Below are 20,075 nucleotides of genomic sequence, written 5' to 3' on the forward strand. Positions count from 1 at the left end.
TGTGGGCTCCTGTCTCCTGGTGGTGGAGTTCCACCTCCAGCCTCCTTCCTAAGGGTTGCCCAAGCTATGGGTGAAAGCACGCTCCACAAAGTGATGTTGCAGGAACTGGGATGTGTCCAGGAGACACGGGTAAGGAAGGAAGAAGGAATGGGACACAAGCCTTGGGTGTTTGTTCTGGCACATTCCACTCTAACTAACAATCCAGGAACAGGACTTTCCCCAAGGCTCTGGTCCCCCAGTAACCAGAGTTGGGCATAAAGACATGCTGCCACCTTGTGGTCATTTCCCATAACAACAACCATAAAACCAATGCTCTTGGGCACTTCATATTCCCAAGGCTTGAGGGGCTTAGGTAAAAAAAAAAAAAAACCTGCCCTCAAGAAATATCCTAGGGGAGGTCATCAGAAAAACATTCAAAACAGGGAAGTCATTCAACAAGCCTATTTTAATAAGTAAGTTTCCACACTGTTTTTAAAAATCACATGAAAAGATGTCAAGATCACTAAATACGAGAGAACTGCAAATCAAAACTTCAACAAGGTATCACCTCACACAGGTCACAATGGCCAGAGGCAGAAACTCTGTAAACAATAAATGCTGGAGAGGGTATAGAGCAAAGGGAACCCTCCTACACTGATGCTGGGAATGGAAATTGGGAGCAGCCTCTGTGGAGGACACCAGGCAGGTTCCTTAGCATGAAGATGAGAATGAAATTAGACTACTCCCTAACAACATACACAAAAATAAACTGCAAAAAATTTGAAGGTCTAAGTAAATGGACAGATTCTATGGAACTCTTGAGGAAAAAAAGCAGGACACACTCTGACATAAAATGCAGTAAGATCTTTTTTGATCCACGTCTAAGAATCAGGACATATAAAACAAAAATAAACAAATGGGACCTAACAGAGGTTAAAAGCATTTGCACAACAAAGGAAACCATCAGTGAAAGAAAAAAAAAAAAACAACCAAGAATGGAAACAATTCGTGTAAATGAAGATAGACACAGGGACTTTACACGTACAAACAATTCATACAGCTCAGTATCAAAAGCAAACAATCCAATAAAAAATTGGCCAAAGATCTAAATGTACATTTCTCCACAGAAGGCATGGAGATGGCCATAAAGTATAAGAAAAGATTCTTACATCAGTAGTACTTACAGAAAGGCAAGTCAGTTGTCCCATTAGGTATTACCTCACATCAATCAGAATCACCATCTCAAAAAATCTACAGCAATAAATTCTGCAGAAGATGTGGATAGGAATGTAAATGGGTACATCCACTAGGGAGAACATTACAGAGGTTCTTTAAAAAAATAAACACAGAGGTACCAAGTGACCCAGCAATTCTATACCTAGGCATAGATCCAGTGAAACCCAATCTTTTAAAAGACACCTGCACCCCAGTGATCATGGCAGCACTAGGTACAATAGCAAAGACAGGGAAGCAACTTCAGTGTACAAGGACAGATGAATGGATGCAGAAGATGGGTACATATACACAATGCAATAATACTCAGAAATAAAGAGGGATGAGAGAATGCCATTTCCAGTTACAGGGAAGAAACTAGAGATGATCATACTAAGTGAGACAGGGAAAGACAGGTGTCATAGGATACCATTTCTGGTGGAACCTAAAAATGGACACAAGTGAACTTTTTACAAAAGAGAATCAGCTTCAGAGACTTAAAAAAGAAACTTATGGTTACCAAAGAAGAAAGTTTCAGGGGGCAGAGAGCCATTAGCTGGTTCAGATTGATATAAATACCATGAAAAAGGTGCTGAAGGGTTCTTAACAGTCACAAGTCTGACAGGGGTGTAAACGACACCCGTCCTCAAGAAATGTCCTGGGGTAAATCATTGGAAAAGAATTCCATACAGGGCCAACTTTCAGGAAAGCAGATTTAAGAGGTAAATTGTACACACAAGGTGTAAAATAACAAAAGCACATGGAAAGATACTACACATCAGTAATTATTAAATCAATGCCAATCAAAACTACAATGAAGTATTATAGCACACTGGTCACAATTACCATCAGCAAAAAGCTCTACAAAGAATAAATACTGCAGAGGATGTACAGAAAAGGGAATCTTCCCACAATCTTTGTGGGAATGTAACTGGTGAAGCCACTATTGAAAACAGCATGGAGTTTCCTTGAACATTAAACATACAGGTATCACATGATGCAACAATCCTACTCCTAGGTTTAGATCTAGAGAAATTCGTCATTGAAATTCATTCATTGAAATGACATGTGTACCCCTATTTTCAGGCTAGCACTATTTACAATACCAAAGATGTAGAATCCACCAAAATGTCCACTGAGAAAAATGAAGACTATGTGGTATATCTATACACCGGAATACTACTCAGCCATTAAAGAGAATGAAATAAGACATTGGCAGCCGCATGGATGGACTGAGAAATTTTCATCCCAAGTGAAGTAAGTCAAAGAAAAAAAAGACAAATATCCTAAGATATCACATACAGGTGGAATCTATAAATTCATCCCAAAGAACTAATGTACAAAACAGAAATGGACTCACTCACAGATTGAGAAAACCAAATTCTGATTATCAAAAGATAGTTAAAAGGGAGGGATAAATTAAGAGTTTGATTAATATATAAACACTAATATTTATCAAATCAATAATCAAATAGGCCCTACTGAATAGAACAGAGAACTCTACTGAAAAAACTGTAATAACCTATATGAGGAAAAAACTGGAAAAAGAATAGATATACTTCTATGTAGACTCAAATCAAGTTCCTGTACCAACAAGACAGCGGAAATCAACTCTACTCCACTGTAAAATAAAAATTAAATTACCTGAGCTTGGTGAAGGGGAAACCAGGCAGTGGTGACCTATGAATTAGCATGTGATCTGCTATGGTATTAATGCGATACCTCCCAGCGTTTTCACTCAGCAGAACACAGAACAGCAACCCACCCAAAGGTGCCTGACCTCATGTGAACGCGACAAGGTGAAGAGAAGAAAAAGGACCACAGGTTAATCAGGGCAACACCCTTAATTCAGACGTTGGGAAGCTCCGAGGGGACAGGACACACTGCAGGTAAAGAGCAGATATGGGGCCTCCGGGCACAGGAACCTATCCCATGTGGATGGGGTGAGCCCACACAATCCCCAGACCTGGGGTCCCTGACCCTTGGTTAGGTCACCAGGTCTCTGCCAATTGGGCCCCTAAAGTGGAAGCGAGTGTGTTCCTATAACCCCCTGTGATGGTAGAAAGAAGTGTAGGGTCGGTCTCCTCTCCCCACACTTGTCCCAGTAGAAGTCCTCCTCTTTTCCCTTTGGTTCTGTGCGATGTTAACTGTTTCTACAGCTGTCATGATAATGTTGAACACACTACCTTGGTTCTGGCAGGCTCGGTCCTTTCTTGTTCCACTGAGGTGTTGAGAAAACACGCCAGATGCAGGGCTGGGAGACAAGGGCAGGTCTGGTCTCTCCTGAGGAGGGATGGTCAACCAGAAGGAGATCACAGCAGCAACCTCACCTGCTGCCCATTGGCCTTTTGTCTGATTCAGGTGCCCTGCAATCAATTCACCAGGTGAACCTGCCTCCCTTCCCACCATGCTTGTGCTGGTGAATTAATAATGACCAGGTAGACACCTGAGGAGTCTCCAGGAGCCCCAGGGAGGGTGAACCTCGTGGGGGTAAAGAGGCAAACAGGCACGGGGCTGTATAAAGTGAATACTGTAAAGCATTAATTTCTAAACAAAAGTGAAGCACACATGTATTCTTCCGTTTTTTCCTAGCTGTCTATGTGTGGTCTCCCCGCACACATGATCCTGACCCAGGCCGATGGTGTGAGACTCACACAGTCCCCAGATCACCCACCTGGGGTCACACATCCCCTCTGTCAGGACAAGGACACCATGGCTGTGGTTGGTGCGTTCCCAACGTGTAAACAAGCCAGGTTCCTGGGACCTCCGGGGACCCTAGAAAGAAGTTTAGGGTCAGTCTCCTCTCCCCTCAATTGTCCCTGAGAAGTCATGCCCCTCCTGTTTTCACTGTGGTTCTGTGTGATTTTTGCTGCTTTGAAAGCTCATGCTAGAGGTGAACACACTACCTCGGTTCTGGCAGGCTCTGTCTTTCTTGTCCCGCTGAGGTGCTGAGGAAACAGGAGGGCTGGGCTGAGAGACGCGGGGCAGCTCTGTTCTCTTCAGAGGAGAGAGTTGGCTGGAAGGAGACCAGAGCAGCAACCTCACCTGCTGCCCATTAACTTTTTGGCCAATCCCTGTGCCCTTGAATCAATTCACCAGGTGAACCTGCCTCCCTTATTCAACCTGAATGTGTTGGAAAATTGGAACAATTACCAGGTACCCCACCTGAGGGGTCGCCAGGAGCCCCAGGAAGGTGAACCTGGCAGGGGAAAGACTACAAGCCCTACCACAGCACTGACCCCCTGGAGGGCCATGGAACCCCACTCAGAGAAGAGCACGGTTACCCAGAGAAGCCCACCTCAGCCCCAGACCCCAGACATCTGAGCACGGACATTCAGATGCAGGCATGGAGTTTTCCAGGACAGAGGCCAGGCCAGGTCTCTACCCGGGTCTCCATGTCCTAGTGCACAGAGTACAAGGTCAGGTCTAAATGTTCTCATTGCAGAAAGTGCATGGTCTCATCTAAACAGCATCAGTGTGGACAGGACTTAGGTCTAAATCTACCACATAGACAGAACTTGGTCAGGTTCAGACGAGTTCAGGGCTGGTCTCAGGAGGCACAGGTCACCCACATGCAGGGTCTCTCATTGTTGGACAGGGTGCTCACCCTCGTGTGGGAACTAGGACGTACATTTCTTGAAGAAAAAATCATCACTGGGCTCCACACTTCACCCACATCAGGAAACGGGAAGTATCTGTGTCGTTACACATTTCAGCAGGCAAAACAACAGTGTTATCAATTTCTCTGGCCGCATGATCATCAGGATGGAGGGGAGACCCAGGAATTTCTTAGAGTGCAGCCCAGTGTCCAATAAAGATACACAGAAGTAACCTCATTCCAGCATCCCAGGCCTCCAGCAGGAGGCGGCCACACTCCTGGAAAAGTACATTCTTTATCAGAATAAAAATATGTTGTTGAAATTGCAAGTATTCTAGTTATTATTTGCAAACTTAAAATATTCTTAAAATCTTGGCACTCTGATCATTGTGTTTCCCATTGGTTCCTTTGTATTCAGACTTTCTGGGTAGAAATAAGCCATCATTTGAAATTAGTTTCTTCTAATTCTGTGTTTTGTTGTTATATGAATGAAAGGTCACATTTGAAAAAATATATAAAAATTTTACTGCAAACAATAGTGACTCAAAGAGCCCATAAGGGGCATGTGTTTTGTTTTCTAAGAGTTTCATTTTTCTCCTTGAAGAAACCGAACAAATAGGCCTCCTGGTTTTTTTGCTTCTCTGTTCCAACTGAGCTAACAAAATTTAATATATCAAGATGTAACAGCTTTTGAGTTTTGAAATATCATACCAGGGTAACAGGGGCTCAAGGAAGTGGAATGCTCCTATGCTATTGGCAGGCAAACCACATCCTTAAAATAAAGCTTTTGAATGTTGGTTCAAGTACGTGCCAGAATATTGTGTGAGGTGTTAGTTGCTCAGTCATGAGCAACTTTGCAACCCCATGGACTGTAGCCTGCCAGGGTCCTCTGTCCATGGGATTCTCCAGGCAAGAATACTGGAGTGGGTAGCCATTCCCTTCTCCAGGAGATCGTCCCAACCCAGGGATCAAGCCCAGGTCTCCTATATTGCAGGCAGATTCTTTACCATCTGAGCCACCAAGGAAGCCCAGAATATTGTACAGACCCAAATTAAAACTATCTAAAGCTTTCATTGGCAGGGTCACCACCGTTGGGCATGAGGATGCCTTGTGGCAATTCCCCACAATAGCAGCCTTAAAGGTTTTGCTTCTGAGTACTTAATATTCACAAAAATTGCTGGGCTGTATGACAATCTTAAGAAATCTCCAGAGTTAAAGGATAAAAAATGCAGGGAAGATCCCACATGCCACGGAACAACTAAGCCTGTGTGCCACAACTACTGAGCTTGTACTCTAGAGCCTGCGAGACACAAGTACCCAGCCCACGCACTGCAGCTCCTGAAGCTCATGTGCCCTAGAGCCTGTGATCCACAGCAGCAGAAGCCACTGCATGAGAAGCCCACCCACTGCGATGAAAACCCTGCACAGCCCAAAATAAACAAATAAAAATTTTCTTGTGAATTATTCATCAGGCTTGTTCCAGTTCCACAAGGACTTCACCACAGTCACTAGGAGGAGAGAGATCACTGGTTTTCCATGTGCCCCTATTTTGGCCTCTTCACTCAGAGTATGAATCTTTTCTTTCAAATACATCACAGCTGCATTTATATTATCCACCTTGAGAAAAGGAAATAAGTAAGAACACATCTACGATCATAAAAATACCAAACTATAGTATCATAAGACTTTGAAGAAACTTTGCAAACTCATGTGTCTAACTCCTCTGCCTTTGTGCACAACCATTCTTTAACCACCACAAAAATCATCTTAATACTTCTAGAGACCAAAAAAGAGGTTGCTAAATTTTCCTAGGTGAGGAACCACATGTTTAAGAAGTTTCTCCATTAGTACACATTTCTCCTTAGGACCTAAATGATGTCTGCTCCACTTCCTAGCATGTTCTTGTGGCAGCACTATTGATGATTCTTCACAAATTATTCTTCCTAAGAGCCTTGGGTTCCTCCTTTATAAGAGGGAGATGAGCTCTGCCATATAAATGGCCAAGAGATCAAAACAAGATAACAGGTAAGAAGCTCTTAGCTCAGTTTATAGAAGGTACTCAACAAATACCAGTGCTTCCCTGATCTCCAAACCTGCCTTCTGCTAAACTCTCTGGTTATTACTTTTATTTTGGCCATTCAGTGCAGCATGTGGGATCTTAGTTCTCTGACCAGGGAACTGTGAGCATTTCTAGGGAGTTTCTGAGCATGATGAGGGTGGGTTTGTGCTTTGCTGTGCTTAGTCGTGTCTGACTCTTTGTGGCCCTATGGGCTGCAGCACGCCGCTTCCCTGTCCTTCACTATTTCCCAGAGTTTGCTCAAACTCATGTCCATTGAGTCAATGATTTCATCCAAACATTTCATGCTGTTGCCCTCTTTTCCTCCTGCCTTCAATCTTTCCCAGCATCAGGGTCTTTTTCCAATGTGCTGGCTCTTCACATCCGGTGGTCAAAGTATTGGAGCTTCACCTTCAGCATCAGTCCTTCCAGTGAATATTCGGAGTTGATTTCCTTTAAAATTGACTGGTTTGATCTCGTTTCAGCCCAACAAAATCTCAAGAGTCTTCTCCAGCACCACAATTTGAAAGCATCAATTCTTTAGTGATGACTGGCTCTAAACTTTGCAGTCTGACTGATAGGTATATCAATTAAAGTTTATATATAAATATATGCATGCATGTTAAGACACTTCAGTTGTGTCTGACTCTTTGTGACCCTAGGGACTCTAGCCTGCCAGGCTCCTCAGTCCATGGGATTCTCCAGGCAAGAGTACTGCAGCGGGTGTCATGCCCTCCTCCACATATGTATATATACACATACACATAATTGTGAGTGTGTATAGGTGCAAATGATGTCTGCTTGTTGAGAGCCGCCGGGACGAGAAAGGAACCTGCAAGGCAGCTCTTCCCCTCGAGGTTGTCCCAGGGGCCCGGTATGTCCCTTTCTTCCTTCTGTCTTACTGTTGTTGGGCTTTCTATTAATTTTTGGAAATTATAATATATAGTAATAAGGCCTCGCTGGAAAAGTCCAAGTCTTTTTGGAAATGCTTAAGATGGCTCTGGCTCAGGACACGACCATAAACATCAAGTCATGAAAGGAAAGGCCACAGGTATAGTTTGACTGCTTGCTTAAAAGATTATAATGTTCTAGAATAGAAAAGAGTAGAGGTGTTTAGATTTAGAAGTAGATATACTGCTTTAGTTTACTTTCTCCTTGGTTGAAAGGGTTTTCACTATTGCTATTTCCTTGCTGCTACTTGTTCATTGTTTCCCTTTCTTTAAACAATATGGGATATTATGGGTATTTTTGTAAAGTTAGAAAATGGGGTATATAAGATTTTAATAGAAGATTTATATTAACTAGCTTTATTGCCATTATTTTACTATTAATAGAGGTGTTTTGCTGCTTTAGAGGTGTTTTTGCTGTTTAATAGTTAATCGTTGTAAATTGAGATTTTGTGGTTTCAGGTAAAGAAAAATATCAGGTTTTTCTCGTGGTACTATTTTCAGAAATGTCAAACATGTTACTGTAACCCTTCCCATGTATTGTTTTATTGTCCAAAGAATTTACACTATACCTGAGATTTATGAAACATTGTTTTTGTTAGAGTGAGAATGTTAGGCCATTGAGGCAAGAAGATTATGTACGGGATATTTAAGTATAAACCCTGTAATCGGAAACGTTCTATATGAATGCTTAGGGGAAAAACATGGGGAAAAAAATATTGACGGATGCAGAAACCAATATCTGATGTAATATGTGGCGACTTAAGGGGGAGGTAACATTCATTCTATAAAAACTGAGCTATCCTAAAAATAAAAAAAAAGCTACCTCTTCTACGCAACATCTCTCTCTGTGTGTGTCTGTCTGTCTGTCTTCTCTCGCCGACGCCGTTCATCCTGAGGGTTCCCCTGGATCCTGCTGGGGCTGGACCCCGGCATCTGCTGTATGCATTACTTGTATTTGCTTTTTTATTTAAGATGTCTTAGCAATTTTTCCATGTCAGTAAATAGAAGTCAACAACTTTTAACCTAGTACATAGTACCCTAAATAATTATTTCATAGAAATAAAAAAGGTAACCTAATCATTCCTGTAGTAATAAACATTTGGATTATAAGAAGGGAAGTGTGCTCTTCTCAATGGTTCAGTGATAAACTATGCTTCCCTGGTATTGCCTGTTGAACAAAAGAGTTTGGCTTAATTTTGTAGAAAACACTCCACTGGCATCTGAGGCCACATGCACGTAGCAGGGATTGGCGGAGACAGATATAAATATACCAGAGTAAAATTAAGAGATATGGAGGACAGCTTCAGATATGCTAACAAACCTGAGCTAAAGAAAAAGAGGCCAGCGGGAGTCAGAGTAGGAATATTTGAAGAGATATCTGATAATCTTACATAATTGAAGAGAAATATGAGTTCTCAAATTAAAAGTACACGAGAATGAAGCAGGATTAAGATAAACCAATACTGATATGTGTACTAGAAAAACGGAGTAACATCAATGATACAAAGACTATCTTAAGAGCTTTGCAAGGCAGGAACAGAGGCCCAGATGTACAGAGTGGGCTTGTGGACACAGTTGGGGGAGGGGAGGGTGGGACGAACTGAGAGAGTAGCACTAACATGTATACACTACCATGTGTGAAATAGACAGCTAGTGTGAAGCTGCAGTATAACACGAGGAACTCAGCTCGGCGTCTGTGATGACCTAGAGGGGTGGGATGGGTGTGGAGGGCGAGAGGGAGGCTCAAGAGGGAGGGGATATATGTATGCATACAGCTGATTCGCATTGTTGTATAGCAGAGATTAATACAGCATTGTAAAGCAATTATATTCCAATAAAAAAGAAAAAACTATAAAGCAAACATTTTCCCAGTTGCTGATGATAAAATATAGCGTGACCTTGTTCTGTCGCTCAGTCGTGTCTGACTCTTTGCGACTCCACAGACGGCAGCATGCCAGACTTCCCTGTTCTTCACTATCTCCTGGAATTTGCTCAAACTCAAGTCCACTGAATCGGTGACGCCATCCAACCATCTCATCCTCTGTCGTTCCCTTCTCCTCCTGCCCTCAATCTTTCCTGGCATCAGAGTCTTTGCCAATGAGTTGGCTCTTTGCATCAGGTGGCCAAAGTACTGGAGCTCCAGCTTTAGCATCAGTCCTTCCATTGAATATTTAGGATTCATGTCCTTTAGGATTGACTAGTTTGATCTCTTTGCAGTACAATTTGAAAGCATCAGTTCTTTGGTGCTCAGCCTTCTTTACTGTCCAAAGTCCATACATGACTACTGGATACCTTGAACTGGCCCAAGCAAATCTTTGTGTATCACTTCATGTTGTTCATATGGGTACCTGATCTCAAGGTCACCTTCAATATGCTTAATCATATGCTCTGTATAATAGTAAAATGCCTTTAAAACTTTATTTTTTAAAATATTTAAATAATGTCATTGTTCTTATGGGGATATAATAAATGATTACTAATTGGATTGGTGTCTAATTATTCTCATTTTAAAGATGTAGAGTCTGATGCACAGAGTGATTAATATTCTTGAGGTCATATGGAATCCATGAGTATAATTGGTGAGATATTTTGAGTTTCCCAGATAAGTAATATTATGGAAAAAAAGACCCCTGCTCATATGCCTCCCCCCACACACATAACTAAATGACAACAAAATACTCAAAGGAAATAAAGCAACCAATGGCAATATGTGCCTATTATTGGGATTTTAATTCAAACAAAGACACTATAAAAACTATAGAAGAACAACTTTTAGTATCTATTAGATATTTCATGATATTACAGGATTACCATTAATTTTGTCTTGGGAGCCATTATGATTTTGTATAAATATGTAAAAAATGCAATAAACACACACATACAACTAAACTATAGATGAAATTACATAAGGTCTAGAAATGGCTTCACAGTAACAAAAGAAGAAGGAAATGAGATGCGATGCAGGGAGTGTATATCAAAAGCAATAACCCTAGTCTAATCATGAGAAAAATCACAGACAAATCTCAGCTGAGGGACATTCTACAAAAACCCCGACTAGTAATCCTCAAACATATCAAGGCCATTCCAAACAAGCAATGCCAAGAAACCATTACAGTGAAGAACAGCCTCAGGAGACAAGGTAACTAAACCTAATGTGGTAGCTGGATGGGATCCAGGGCAGAAACTAAGAAAACCTGAATAAAGTATGTTTTAGATAATAATAGAGTATCAATTTGGCTCATTTACTGTGACATAGGTACCTACTATTAATAGTAAAATGTTAATTTTTTTTAAAAGAACCTAAAGAGATTAACAACCATTTGTAATAAGCGAACCTTGTTTGGGTCTTGATTAGAACACATCAACTATAAGGACATTCGTGAATCAATCTAGTAAATTTGATAAATTTGTGTATGATGCTGAAGCTGAAGCTCCAATACTTTGGCCACCTGATGTGAAGAGCTGACTCACTGGAAAAGACCCTGATTCAGGGAAATACTGAAGGCAAAAGCAGAAAGGGGCAGTGGAGGATGAGATGGTTAGATAGCATTACTGACTCAGTAGACATGAATCTGAGCAAACTCTGGGAGATAGTGGAGGACAGGGCAGCCTGGTGTGCTGCAATACATGGGGTTGCAAAGAGTTTGACACAATTTTTCGACTGAAGAACAGTGGGCTCCAGTAAGCTTCTGTTGAATGCACTTCCACTTTCCTATGAACAAGAGTTTTAAAGAGGTCATCAGAGCATTCCTTAATCTTCTTCCATTTTACCTTATCTTCTAGAAACTTCTTGAAGCATTTAGTGTGTGGAAGGCTCTCTTGTAGTTTTCCCCTAATTAAAAAAAAAAAAAAGAAACATATATCTGCTTCTACTGAGTGGAATTTCTGCTTTCTTCCTTCAAATCTTTTCTCAAAACTTAGAAGCTTATGAGAGAATTCTCAACATTAACAGTCACTGATTATCCTTGAGCCTTTCTTTTCTTACCTGCAAAGTGGAAATCACCTTGTAAAGTTGTCAAGGTGAAAGGGGGTGTGGCATGGATTGGGATATCACAATTGACATGTATACATAAGTATGTATACAACAGACAACTAATGAGAACCTACTGGATGGCACAGGAACTCTATTCAAGGCTCTCTGGTGACGTAAATGGGAAGGAATCCCAAAAAAGAGGGGATATATGTATACAGGTAGCTAATTCATGTTACTGTACAGCAGAAACTAACACAACTCTGTAGAAGCAACTATACTTCAATAAAAGGTAAAATAAAAAGATTTAGTGATATCATGAATGTTGAGTTTAGCACAGAGCCTGGAGCACGTTAGTCGCTCAGTCGTGTCCGACTCTTTGTGACCCTATGGACTGTAGCATGCCAGGCTCCTGTGTCCATGGAATTCTCCAGGCAAGAATACTGGAGTGGGTTGCCATTTCCTTCTCCAGGGGGTCTTCCTGATCCAGGGATAAAACCCTAGGCTCCCTCATTGCCTGCAGTCCTCACCATCTGAGCCACCAGGGAAGCCCACCTGGAGCATAGTGGAAACCTGAAAACTGACAACTATGTTTTATTGTTGTGTCTCTAATGGCATTATTTAAACCTCACCATGGAAGCATGGCTAGAAAGGTAGGAGTTTAGCAATTATTTGTAAAGAAAGTATATTGCAAATCTGCTTACTAATTATATAACAGAATTATATAACAGATACGCAATGTGTGCTCTTTAATCTGGCTACAAATACAAATAAAATTGTGAAAATGCTTCCTCTTTCTAAAAAGCATACGAATCGAATTAACATGCCACAGTAGCCAATCAACAGTGTAGAATCTAACTCTGGGTGTTTGCATTTACTGCAGTCGGCCATGGATGCGGGAAGCAGCCTGCAAGGTCCAGAAACATAGGGAAGCAATATACTTTCTTTACAGATTCTCTATATGAATCAGGTCTGGTCTTGAAAAATAAGTAATTTCAAAACCATTCTAATCAAGCTTTCAGGCTGAAGTTGAAATAATGTTAGTAATGGTGATGATGGTCATAATAGTTCATATATAACTGCTAAACTCCAACCTTTCTAGCCATGCATCCATGATGACGTTTTAATAATAATACCATTATAGACACAACAATAAAAGAGAGTTGCCGCTTTTCAGGTTTCCACAATGCTCCAAGCACTGTGTTAAACTCAACATACACACTGTCACTAATTCGTCTGTTTTATTTTTATTGGAGCTCCCTGGGAAGTAGGCTGACTGCTGAGGGAGACCGCACTGTGTGATTGAATGCATGGTCCCAGCCTGATCACAGGAAGGATTAAATGTTAGCGGTACTTCTCTTGAGATTTAACAAGGAAGACAAACTAGAGCTAATTATGATCAGTCTTATTAAATTTCTACCCTGCAAATTTGAAAATTGTGATAATGCAGACTTGGTGTATGTAAAAGACAATTAAGATATATGATTCAGTGCTGTCAAGCGGAAATTTTCTATTAATGGTGCACTGTTGGATGATACAGACCAATCATTTGTGTGTTTGTTGTTTAGGCGCTAATTGTATCTGATTCTTTTGCAACCCCATGGACTGTAATCCGCCAGGCTCCTCTGTCCATAGGATTTCCCAGGCAAGAATTCTTTACCACTAAGTTACCAGGAAAGCCCCTTATGTGAGTTGATTCATCTCTCAATTTTGTGCACTTATTTTTTACAGATTTTCTTTTTTTGGTATGCCTCATTGGTAAAGAATCCACCTGCCAATGCAGGAGACTTGGGTTCAATCCCTGGGTTGGGAAGAACTCCTGGAGAAGAGAATGGCAACCCACTCCAGTATTCTTGGCTGGGAAATTCCATTGACAGAGGAGTCTGGTGGGCTACAGATCAAGGGGTCACAGAAGTCAGGACACAACTTATCAACTAAAACGATAACCACCGTTTTTAAAGTCTTCATTAGCTTTGTTACAACACTGCTTCTGCTTTGTGTTTTGACTTTTTGGCCACTAGGCATGTGGGATCTTAGCCCCCTGAACAGGGATCAAGCCTGAACCTCCTGAAGTGGAAGCTGAGGTCTTAACCACTGGACCACCAGGGAAGTCCCAGTGCACTTATTTTTGACTCCTAGGTGCTGTCTGCTTCAGTGTTACCGAGGTTCACCTCAGGCTGAAGGAATACTACTCATGTGCCACAAAGCATCTGAATGGTTTTACGATGGGGAGAGGTTCATGAGGGCACAGGCAAGGATGCAGCAGGGGTGGCTTACAGAGGGGGTGTACGTCTGTGCTGCACACATCATTCTTGGGAAGATGACCAAAATCCCAGAGCAGAGACCTGAGCTGGTGAACTGGAGTTCCCCTGTGGGGATGATGTGGGAGCAGCTCTCAAAAGTATGGCTCTAGGGTGCATCTGGATGGCCACGGTTTAAGTACATATACACTACTGATACTATGCATAAAATACAGGGTGGCTTGGCTGGTAAAGAATCTGCCTGCAATGCAGGAGACCCAGGTTCCATCTCTGGGTCAGGAAAATCCCCTGGAGAAGGAAATGGCAATCCACTCCATACTCTTGCCTGGGAAATCCCATGAACAGAGGAGCCTGGTGGGCTATAATTCATTGGGTTGCAAGAGTTGGACACAACTAAAGCGACTGAGCACCATATAAAATAGATAACAAATGAGATAACCTGCTGTGCAGCTCAGGGAACTCTACTCAATGCTCTGTAGTGAAGTAAATGTTAAGGAAATAAACAAAAAGGGTATATATATTTATCAGTTCAGTTCAGTCACTCAGTCATGTCCGGCTCTTTGCAACCCCATGAATCACAGCACACCAGGCCTCCCTGTCCATCACCAACTCCCGGAAATTTACTCAAACCCATGTCCATAGAGTCGGTGATGCCATCCAACCATCTTATCCTCTGTCGTCCCCTTCTCCTCCTGCCCCCAGTCCCTCCCAGCATCAGGGTCTTTTCCAATGAGTCAACTCTTTGCATGAGGTGGCCAAAGTATTGGAGTTTCAGCTTCAGCATCAGTCCTTCCAATGAACACCCAGGACTGATCTCCTTTAGGATGGACTGGTTGGATCTCCTTGCAGTCCAAGGGACTCTCAAGAGTTTTCTCCAACACCATAGTTCAAAAGCATCAATTTTTCGGCGCTCAGCTTTCTTCACAGTCCAACTCTCATATCCATACATGACCACTGGAAAAACCATAGCCTTGACTAGATGGACCTTTATTGGCAAAGTCATGTCTCTGTTTTTTAATATGCTATCTAGGTTGGTCATAACTTTCAAGGAGTAAGCGTCTTTTAATTTCATGGCTGCAGTCACCATCTGCAGTGATTTTGGAGCCCCCCAAAATAAAGTCTGACACTGTTTCCACTGTCTCCCCATCTATTTCCCATGAAGTGATGGGACCAGATGCTATGATCTTAGTTTTCTGAATGTTAAGCTTTAAGCCAACTTTTTCACGCTCCTCTTTCACTTCCAAGAGGCTTTTGAGTTCATCTTCACTCTCTGCCATAAGGGTAGTGTCATCTGCATATCTGAGGTTATTGATATTTCTCCCAGCAATCTTGATTCCAGCTTGTGTTTCCTCCAGCCCAGCGTTTCTCATGATGTACTCTGCATGTAAGTTAAATAAGCAGGGTGACAATATACAGCCTTGACGTACTCCTTTTGGGCTTCCCTTGTGGCTCAGACAGTAAAGAGTCTGCCTGCAGTTCGGGAGACTGGGGTTCGATCCCTGGATTGGGAAGATGCCCTGAAGAAGGGAATGGCAACCCACTTGAGTATTCTTGCCTAGAGAATCACATGAATGAAGGAGCCAGACGTCCATGGGGTCGTGGAGTCGGACACGAATGAGCCACTAACACTTTCACATATGTATAGGTATAGGTGATTTGTTTTGTTGTACAACAGAAACTAGCCCAACACTGTAAAGCAACTGTGCTCCAATAAAAATTAATTTTAAGAACGGTGAAGAAAACAAAAATAAAAACAAACAAAAAACAGAGCACCTGTTGAGCTCACTGGGGCCCTGAGTATCGCCTGCCTGTGACCTCACTGCCTGTGACAGTTTTATGGGTTTTAGCCCATAAAGAAAGCCTCTGTTCCTCCTTGTTGGTTTAATCGTATGATACACAATCCTGTAAACAAATTAATTTCCCTGGGGACTTTTGAAAGCATCTTAATTGTATTATCATTTTTCTGCATAAAGGAAGCTTAGCAAGAAAACAATTATGGAATGGACTTGAAATGATCTCCAAATGGCCATCAAATAGAGATGGCAGTCCACAGACATGCTGGGGAAAAAAAAAAGTTTCTCTTGTTAAATCCAGATTTGTTTATTCTGAAAGCCTGGTTGACCCTCTCCTGTTCTTTTTCCCTTTGGGCAGAAATTCTTTGCCACCAGTGTTTAAAAAAATTTAAATGTCCACAGCGTTTGTGCTCTGTCCCCTCACTCCAACCTATTATCAAGGCCAAGGGAGAATTCTCAAATTTGGCCTGTTCTGCGATAAGCTGATCAGGCTGGGGTGGGGAGGAGGAGTGGACAAGCCATTCCAGTATTCTTGCCTGGAGAATCCCGTGGACACAGGAGCTTGGTGGGCTACAGTCTATGGGTGTGCAAGGAGTCAGATACGACTGAGCAACTGAACACACACACACACACACACACACACACACACACACACACACAAATAACATTAAACCTCAATTAACTAGAATTTTTATTCAAAATAGTGTCTTTGGCAACCCATTCCAGTATTCTTGCCTGGAGAATCTCTTGGACAGAGGAGCTTGGTGGGCCACAGTCCATGGGGTCACAAAGAGTCAGACACAACTGCGCAGCAAACACTTTTAGAAAAAAAAAGACAAGTAACAAAAAATAAAAGGATAATAGATATTTATTTTTTTTTAATTCCAGGGGATATCCCGTATCAGTAAACTGTTCCATTTCTTTTCCCTTCTGTGACTGCTTTCAGTTATTATCATTCAGTGTAACACACTTGAAGCAACTGAAATACCTCAAGCGTCAAAAAACATTAACTTACCTCTGGCATACTGTACTTTTTAAGGCAGAATTATTATCTGCAGTTGTATTTTCCAGCAAAACTAAAGTGTTTGCTGGTTAATCTTCAGTTTACCAGACCACACATTTCAGAGTTATTCCAGTTAACTGAGGTTTACAGTCTTAAGATCATATTACCAGATAGGGAAAATTTTCCCTTTTCCTCAAGCCATTTTAAGAGACCTCTGCCGCCAACACACCTCCCTACCTTCATGAAAATATCAAGTGAAATACTACTTTGGATGGAAATTTTTTATCCTAATTACCATTTAGAAAAAACTCTTTTTAAGTTGATACTAAAAAGAATTGTGATTTCTGCACATCTTCCATAACTATTTGATAGAGCTTAATTATACATACATTTTTAATGAGATAATCATTTTCAAGGGAAAGAAAAAGAAAGTTATTTATAGAAAAATTTTGCTTTATAAAAGTGTATAAATATCATCCTGCCAATATACTTCCCATCCCCTCCTAAGGCAGCAGCACTTGTGACAATGAGGTCATAAATATTAAATCTTATTTCTTGGACAGAACTGTGTAGGTGTTCAGAAAGTATATTTTCCAGCAGGTGTGATTCTGTTGGATATTAAAGCAGTTGTTAGAGATGTTAGTATTTCAGTCCATTTCTTCTTGTGTAAGATTCCATAACTTCCCGTGTAAATTCACCAAATGTTGAACTGATGATGTCTGTAGCCAGGAACCACCACCATCACCATCATCATTTCAATTTTGGGAATTCTCAACAGCATGCCTCATTCAGAGAGATGGGTACAGTTTATACATACTTTAAGTGATAAAGATTAAGTGATAAAAGAATCCAGTCTTAAAGTACACCTTTAGATCCTCTGTTCATAATAGATTACTATGAATTTGTACAAATTCAATTTATCGTTTAAAACTGTACTATATTATTACTAGACTATTATGAAATATTTTTTCTATAAATGCACTCAAAATTTTCTGAGGCATTTGTTAAGCCTATTTCTAGCAATATGCCAAATGCTAACAACCAGATATTTCAAAACTCCAAGGATGAAGTCAGCTTTCTTCATTTTCTGAAAATTGAGTTAGTAGGAATTCTGTGGAAATACTGACCTACCTCATCTTATGTAACCTTCAAAACAGTTCAAACAGAAACAAAAAACACAAACAAGCTACATAAAACAAGAATCTTTCAATTATAACACTGCTGAAATAACATGAGTCAGCTGATTTAAGAAATTATACAAGATAAAGCTGAAATAGCTGTTTTTTTTTTAAACAATTAAACCTATTCTTTTTTCCCTTTAAGGTTACAAGAAAATGGAAATCATCTGTTAAATCATGCAGAGATTTAAGTCAACATTTATTTACCTAAGAAATCAAAATGTCTCTCATCTTACAGTTATAAATATTCATAACACTCAAACTCTTTTTTGTGACCAGTTCTTTCTGCCGTTGACACTAGACTGCATGGTACTGTTTAGCCGAGGTGTATTATAACGCTGAATTAGGTACTGTTCAGCTGGATGTTATAAAGCTGAATTATGTGTAAAATATTATTTCTGGTATTTGCCCATCTTCTATTGAAGTGCCATTATTATTGCCAGGAGAACTAAAAAAGAAAAAGACAGTCTTGCTAGCAGTAGGTGTTTCATGCACCACTTTCTTCAGTCCTTTTGTGCCATAGTGGGAATCTGGACCCTAAATGAGAGCAAATGGTTCATTAGTAATTTTCATTCAATAAGCTCAACTGGACGTGGCATTTCAATTAGATTAACGATCTACTTTATTTCTTTATAGCTCTTGTACAAAAATTTATGCCAAGTCATTTACTGAAAACTGTAGTTTCTGCTACAAGCTAATTAATGACTAAAAATATTGAACGCAGAGCTCGGGTATTAGAGAACAGTGAAATGGTTTAAAAAAGAAAACTGTTTTATCTTCTATCAAACTTGCAATCTCCTGCTCAAACAAATGGCTGCTAGATTCTTGTAGAGAACTAACCATTTCTTCCCAAGCAGAGCTGTGCTGAGAGACACTGCTTTTCTAAAAGCCATGGTACAATTTAGCTCCCAGCTTCCTGCCTTCCCTGCTTCCACCAAGGATGTATTGTGAGTGATTCTCAGCTGCTACTGAAACACGTGCTCTGTAACATGCAGGAGGAAACCCCGGGCCCCACAGCTCACCAGGTGGAACATTTGGGAAGACTCTTACTTTGAGTGTTGCGCATGCCATGTAGCACAAGTTGGGCAGGATTTCTATGGGTTCTTTGAACATCACCCTGAATGTGTTAGCAGTTCCGTCACAACTGAATCCAGTATCGTTTTGTCCCAGTGTTTGTTTTTTTTCATATTCAATGATCTGTAATTTTTAAAAGAAAAGTTAAATTTAAGTTACATCAACTGAAACAAAGTTTCCTAGAAAAGAATATGAAGCCCTTAGGAACAGCACAGCAGGCTTCTACTTCTTTCTGTTGTCACTTTTCTCTGCCATCTCTAACCACCAAAGATGGCTTGAAACATGCTGTCAGAAAACCCATTCACCACAGCGAGGATGGGAGGATGTCAGATGACTGGGCCTTGGCTGTAGAAGAGAAGCTTCTAAAAAGGACACATGGCTTGGGAACTGGTGTTAAAGAATGTGTGGATTTTAGAATCCTGAAGGAAATGAGCCTTTACTCCTTGCTAGCCTTTGTCTTGTTGCTGGGAAATTCCTGTAACATCCTATGTGGATATCTAAAATATGATAATTCTGCCTGTCCCATAATCTGTGCCAGGCACTGAGACACCCTCAAGGAGCTTCTAGTCATGAGAAAACAAGTAAACAGGGACAATTCAGAACAGCACCTGCAGTAGGAGAGTTGTGCTTGAGATGAAGTGGAGGACAGGAAACATTGATTTTGTCAGGAAGTGGAGAGGCTCCACAGAAGAGTTTAAAAAGCTCAAGTCAGAGGTCCAGGTTGTAAGAGAAAAGTCTTCATGCAAAGGCAGTATGTGCGGAAGCCAAGGCTCACAAAGCCATCTTTTTGCATAAAGTGGCCACCTCGGGGGGAGAGAGACCAGAAAAGATCATGTGGGATGTCTGGGGTGCTGTAATGCACTGTTCCTTCATCAGGCTGCTGGTTACACAAGTGAGTCCACAGTGTATGAAAAGGGAGTCATACACTTATAACTAAGTGTACTTTTCTGTGTATACAATTGGCCCCCGTGGACGTGGAGGGCTGACTGTATGACACCATT

At 41.1% G+C, this 20,075-nt stretch overlaps 1 protein-coding gene across 1 annotated transcript in view; it reads right to left on the reverse strand.

Annotated features, from left to right (window-relative positions):
* Positions 1 to 16,669: 16,669 nt before the first annotated feature.
* Positions 16,670 to 20,075, reverse strand: part of BTBD1 (BTB domain containing 1) — a 48,481-nt gene continuing 45,075 nt past the window's right edge. Inside the window, exons 7-8 of the mRNA XM_043489891.1 lie at positions 19,051 to 19,197; positions 16,670 to 18,537 (exon numbers count right to left, since the gene is read on the reverse strand). Coding sequence (XP_043345826.1) covers positions 18,379 to 18,537; positions 19,051 to 19,197 — 306 coding nt within the window. The 3' untranslated portion in view covers positions 16,670 to 18,378. The remainder of the gene's footprint in view (positions 18,538 to 19,050; positions 19,198 to 20,075) is intronic.

This window comes from Cervus canadensis, chromosome 17, assembly GCF_019320065.1.
Source record: "Cervus canadensis isolate Bull #8, Minnesota chromosome 17, ASM1932006v1, whole genome shotgun sequence".
In the NCBI taxonomy this organism is placed as follows: Eukaryota; Metazoa; Chordata; class Mammalia; order Artiodactyla; family Cervidae; genus Cervus; species Cervus canadensis.